The following is a 5,795-nucleotide window of genomic DNA, read 5'->3' as shown; positions in this document are numbered from 1 at the left end:
GAGGTGTTGATGCCCCTTGTACTTTATTGTTGACAGAATGTGGGATTGTCATCAGATTATTGTGCCCAGTGATTGTAGAAAGGAATTGGACTTGGCTCCTTATACCCCCTTTTCAGGTCAAAAGAGATTGAGGAAGACTGGGGTGGCTGCATGCGGATTTCTACTGGCGGTGTATGGCTGCAGATGTGGCCCAGTTCATGCTGTGTTTCCATACATGCCAACTGGTGGGGAAGCCTAATCAACTGATACCTAAATTGCCTCTCATTCCCGTTCCTGTCTTTGACCCTCCATTTACTCATGTTGTAGTAAAAATCGTGGGAGCCCTGCCTCCTATATCCTCTGGTAATGCTTACCTGTTAACCATAATTGATTCTTCCACTAGATACCCTGAGGGTATCACTGTTCCCCAAAGTCCAAAATAGTTGTTAAGGCAATGCTTGATTTCTTTACTAAGTTCAGGTTGCCGAGGGAGATTTAGTCTGATAGAGCATGTAATTTTCTTTCAAATGCCTTCTAGCAGTCCATGGCTCAGCTTGGTATCGTCCACGGGAAGAGTAGTGCTAACAATCCCGAGAGCCACGGTGCCCTAGAGAGATACCACCAGACCTTTAAGACGATGCTTCCGAAGTACTGCATGGAGCACTTGAAGGACTGGGATTGAGGAGCGCCATTTCTCCTACTCGACACCCTGAAGCTCCTCAAGAGAGTTTGGGTTTCTACCCCAATGAGCTAGTATTCACCCAGAAGGTAAGAGGCCTGTTATCCATCATTAAAGAGGCTTGGTCAAGTGATTCTACCATGAGTCATTGTTTGTCATGAGTTTGTTAATAATATTAAGAACAGGATGGCTAAATGCTTGGAAGTGGCTAGAAAGAACCTGAACCAAGTTCAAGACAGTATGAAGGGGTGGTATAATAAAAAAAAAAAAACTCGTTCGTGATAATTTACAGCTGGTGATGAAACGTTAATGTTGTTGCCTCTTCAAGAACAGCCTCTTGCTGCTAAGTTTTGGGGCCCTCATCTTGTAATGCATAAATTGAGTAGTACTGATTACTTAGTGGAAACACCAGACAGGCATAAGAAACATCAACTTTGCCAATTTAACATGCTGAAACCTTATTACTGTGCTCCAGATGCCCCTGTACCTGCGCACTAGTCTAAATTGAACAAAGTGAGGCTGTTCCTAGCGGTATGATAACCTAGGAACAAATTGGGTCAGACTTTGAATTCAGTAGTGTGAGTGCCTGGCAGAGCAACACTGAGACTGGACTCACCTGTGGTGAGAAGGTTTTGCAAATGCCTAAAGATCAGTTACGACAACAATTGACACTTCTTTCTTCATTTAAGGATGTCTTTTGTAGCTCCCCTGGGTGGACGACCTGGATTGAGCATGATGTCAACGTGAGTGACGCACTTCCTGTTGAGTAGTCACCTCATCGTGTCTGCCCCAGTACCTAGGAGTTCCCCCCCAGGAGCTGAAGTACATGCTGGACAACAATCTTATCTCCCCATGTGTGAGCCTGAGGAGCTCTCTTGTAACCCTGCAGTTCAAGCCTGATGGTACTGTGAGACTGACTACAGCAAAGTCAACGCTTTGCCTAGGACTGCCACATACCCCCTGCCTCGATTAGAAGACTGTTTGCTGCATTGGTTTGTCTTACTACATTATTAAGCTGGAAAGGCTTCTGACAGGTACCTTGGACAGTGTGGGCAAAGGAAGTCTTTTGTTTTGTGGAAGATGGTCAAACTTATCATGGTACTGTGATGCCCAATGGCATGAAAAATGGCCCGAACATTTAAAACGTCGCTTTCTAGGCTTTCTGAAGCTCACCTTGTTGCTAACTTAAAGAAGTGCCAACTTGTTCAAGCTCAAGTTCAGAACATGGTTGGTCACAGTCGAGTCTGCCCTCATCTTTAAAGTTGGAGGCTGTTAAAAACTTTGCCACACCAAATACCAGGCGTGGGCTTTGGAGGTTCTTGGGCACTGTTAGTTATTACAGACGGTTTATTAAGAACTTTTAAAGTGGTGTGGCCCCACTGACAGACTTGCTAATGAAAGAAAAGAAATTCTGTTGGGCTAAATATTGTGAAAGTGCCTTGAACCCATACCGTACTAATGATGTAGATCTACGTCCCCTTCAAAAACGCTGGCAACGGACATCTACATCCTGTAGCATTGAGAAGTCATTGCAAGAAACCAAAGTAAAATGGAAGGTAATATCGTATCTCACTAACTTCAGACATTTTTCTGCTATGCTTACATCACTGATTTATGAGCACGGGGAGGCGACTGAGTCTTCACAGGCTCACAGCTGCTCTGCTCTGTCTGTAACCTTGAAGGTTGCAGAAGTCGAGTGCCAGGGATCTTATATTGATGCATTAAGCCCATTTACCCACAAAAAAAAAAAATCCAAAATCCGTTCAAAAGCTCACAAACGCTCTGTTCTCTCTGTAGTCTCTAAGATTTCAGAGGTAGAGTGGCATCAACCTGACTCGATTCAACCAACTTTCTGGTTTTGGTGATTACTTTTTTTTTTTTTTTTTAGCACCAGGGATGTTATATTGATGTATTAAGCCCATTTAGCCAGGAAAAAGAAATCCAAAATCGGTTCACAAGCTCACAGTCACTGTTCTCTCATTAACCTTGAAGATTTCAGAGGTAGAGTGGTACCAACCTGACTCGCTTCAGCCACCTTTCTGGCTTTAGTGATTACTTTTGTTAGTGCCAGGGAACTTACATTGATGTATTAAGCCCACTTAGAAAAAAATCCATAATAGGCCGACATAGAGGAATGTTTTTTTTGCCCAGCACGGTACGGGTTAAGTCTGTGACGGGAATTTTGTGTTCTTAACCTGTAATGCTTGTTCATTTGTAGAGTTCCCCCACCTGTAGTGGGTGAAAACTACAAGCTCAATCCCACTGTCAGTGGGATTGAGCTTGTCATTAGTATGAGGGAAGATGAGGAGTGGGCGCAGAATGGTCCCGGTGGGGCCGCCCCATGCACACACAACGTCTTCTTCTTGTGTTTCTTATCTTGGAGGTGCGGTGCTGCGCACCATTGCAGCTAGACTGCTATAAGGTGTTGAGGTTGCGAGTCTTGCAGCGGAACTGCAGAGTGTTTGTAGAGATGGTGCTACAGCTTGTGATCTTGGGATGTCAGGGTTGGGGTAGGGCGGTTCTACCCGAAGACGGGATGTGGTAGGGCAGCGGAGTATGTAGTGTAGGAGGGGGAAGGGGGTGATGGCTTTATAATGGTCACATTCGGTGAGCGAGGGATTGTCAGCTGCACTGAGCTCAGTATAGCACAGGTACCCAAGTCGGAGACGACGGAGGCGGGTGAGTAGTTGGTTGTCGTTGGGGAGTGGTAGTGGGAGCTGGGTGTAGTTCGTGGCTTGTGTGAACCAGGTAGCAGATGGGGAGCCGAGCTGCACGTGTAGTTTGTGATCTTCGTGGCTACGGGCGGCTGTGCGCTTTTTAATGAGGCGATTGATTTGGGAGAGACTTGTTTTGATGTCAATGTCTGGATTGGCGTGCTTTGTGGCCTGTTTGGCGGTGTTGTCAGCTCGTTCATTGCCTTTAATGCCAACATGACCGAGGACCCAGTGTATGGTAGTGGATCTCCCTGTCTCCCGGATATTTTGGGCTGTGGCAAGGATGTCTGTGATTAGGTGGATGTTGTCAGACGGTGCGTTTTGTTTTAGGGTGTGTATTGCAGCTGTCGAGTCAGTGTGAATGACGATGATCGATGAGGGGGCAGTGAAGAGGGCACCTTTCAGCGCCGCTGCAATGGCAGCAAGCTCAGTTTGGAGTGTGGAAGCTCCATTGGGGAGTCGGAGACTCTTAGTGCGTTCTCCGGAAACGAAGATGGGACCAGCTTTTGTGTTCACAACAGAGCCGTCAGTGTAGTAGGTGATGGAGGTGGGGGGGATCATGGAGGTCATGCGATATAAACTCTCTTGGTGCAATTGCTGAGTGGGGGTGTGTGCTTTGGCTGGTGAGCGTGGGATGATAAGGTTACAAGGAGGAGTGTCCCATGGGGCAGGGGGGCAGTAGTGGTCAGCTGGTGGGTCAGGGGCTTGTGTTACGTGTTGTGTGAGCTCAAGTGCATGGATAGCGCGGGCAGCACTGTGCAGCCAGCCACGAGAGAGAATGTCTGGGTGCAATCTGGTTGCTGCTTGGAGTCGAGGGAGTAGGGGTAGGGGGGAGGCTTGGTGGGTGAGTTCTGTTGCTAGGCCTGCCACTCTTGCTTGGATGTGGTGGTCGAGGGATTCTAGGTTACATTCCATGCAGAGATTGCATATACGGGTCCATCTTGGAGAGCCGGTCATGATCCGCATGGCTTCATTCTGCACCACTTCCATTTTGTCAATCAGGTTGGGTCCGATGGTTAGGAGGGAAGGAGCAGCATAGTCTATGATGGACTTGACGGCTTGTAAGTAGAACAGGCAGAGGACCTTGAAGGATGCTCCCCCCTCTTTCCCTGCTAAGGATCTGAGTGCATTGATGCGCAGCCTGGTTTTCTCTCTCAGTTGCGTGATTTCTGGGCGGAAGGAGAGTTTGGAGTCTAGTGTTATACCCAGGTATTTATGGATGGTGACATAGTCTATAGGCATTTGCCCGAGGTAGAGACGGTCCTTGGGAGGCCTGATGCCTATGGGAAGGTTTTGCTTGTGTTGATTTTTAGACCCAACTCCCTGCATTCATTGGAGATTTTTGTTAGTGCCTTCTGCACTCGCAAGTGGTAGGGGCCACCATGGACGACGAGGGCAATGTCGTCCGTGTAGCAGAGGAGGCGGGTTCCAGGTCCCAGGTCAATGTGGAGGAGGCACTCCACTAGGGCGTTAAAGAGGGTTGGGCTGAGGACGCTGCCCTGTGGAGTGCCATTTTGGTGTCGGTGGGGGGGTGGATGTGTGGCCCTGAAAGCGGACAGCCACTTCACGATCCCAGAGGAAGTCCTCGAGCCAACAGAGGAGGCAACCCTTAACGCCCCTGTGTGCCAGGGTTGCAAGGATAGCGTCCGGGCATGCCAGCTCGAAGGCCTTCTCGAGGTCAATGAAGACGGCTAATCCTTTGCCTCCACGGAGCTCGGAGAGGAAGGAGCTGAGGCATTCTGCAGCTCCTTTGCCCCTGGTGTAGGCAAAGATATGACTGTGAGGAGGGGGCAAGCACCAGGTGAGACGGTGTAGAACCATCCTCTCGGCAGTTTTTCCGAGGCAGCTGAGGAGTGAGATGGGTCTGTGGCTTTTGGGGTCGTTTGGCTTTGGGATAGGGTGGATGACAGCATGCTTCCACTGCTAGGGAACGCGACCTAGTATCCAGGAGTGATTTAGGAGGTCGAGGAAAGCTTCTCTTGCTGCTGGGCCTGCGTGTGAGAGCATGCTGTACGTAATGCCGTCTGGGCCTGAGGCGGTGTCCGAACTGGATTTGCAGGCCTGCGCGAGCTCGTGGGCTGTGAAGGGTCTGTCAGACTCAGCTGAGGTGTTTTGGCTGGTATGAATTATTTCTTTTCTGTGGTGGTGGAGTGCTTCTTGTCGGAGCAGTGTGCCTTCTGGGAGCTGAGTGGGGGAAGTTCGGTGGGCGAACTCTTCTGCCATGTTTTCAGCCTTTCCCAGGGGGTCTGGGTGGGAGTGGGGGTGGTTTGGAGAGGGGCCAGAGATGGTTTTGAGCTTTCTCCAAATGGAGCCAAGGCTGGAGTGAGCCCCAAGAGACTGACACCACTCCAGCCATTTCTTCTCCTTGATACTGTTCTTTTCATCTATTGTGTATTGGATGACTGCCTGGAGGTATTGGAGCG

General features: G+C 49.1%; 2 protein-coding genes across 2 annotated transcripts; both read right to left on the bottom strand.

The window, feature by feature from the left end:
- Positions 1 to 3,030: 3,030 nt before the first annotated feature.
- LOC145390388 (uncharacterized) lies at positions 3,031 to 4,701 on the bottom strand. The gene has a single exon (XM_080265330.1). The coding sequence runs from the start codon at positions 4,699 to 4,701 to the stop codon at positions 3,031 to 3,033; it is 1,671 nt and encodes a 556-aa protein (XP_080121456.1).
- Positions 4,702 to 4,842: 141 nt separating this feature from the next.
- Positions 4,843 to 5,193, bottom strand: LOC145390387 (uncharacterized). Its single transcript, XM_080265329.1, has one exon. The coding sequence runs from the start codon at positions 5,191 to 5,193 to the stop codon at positions 4,843 to 4,845; it is 351 nt and encodes a 116-aa protein (XP_080121455.1).
- Positions 5,194 to 5,795: the final 602 nt, after the last annotated feature.

Source organism: Coenobita brevimanus, chromosome 14, assembly GCF_032717465.1.
Source record: "Coenobita brevimanus isolate Jiangsu-jjx chromosome 14, ASM3271746v2, whole genome shotgun sequence".
In the NCBI taxonomy this organism is placed as follows: Eukaryota; Metazoa; Arthropoda; class Malacostraca; order Decapoda; family Coenobitidae; genus Coenobita; species Coenobita brevimanus.
Note: the sequence above shows the minus strand (reverse complement) of the source record. Positions and strands in the feature narration are given on the sequence as shown.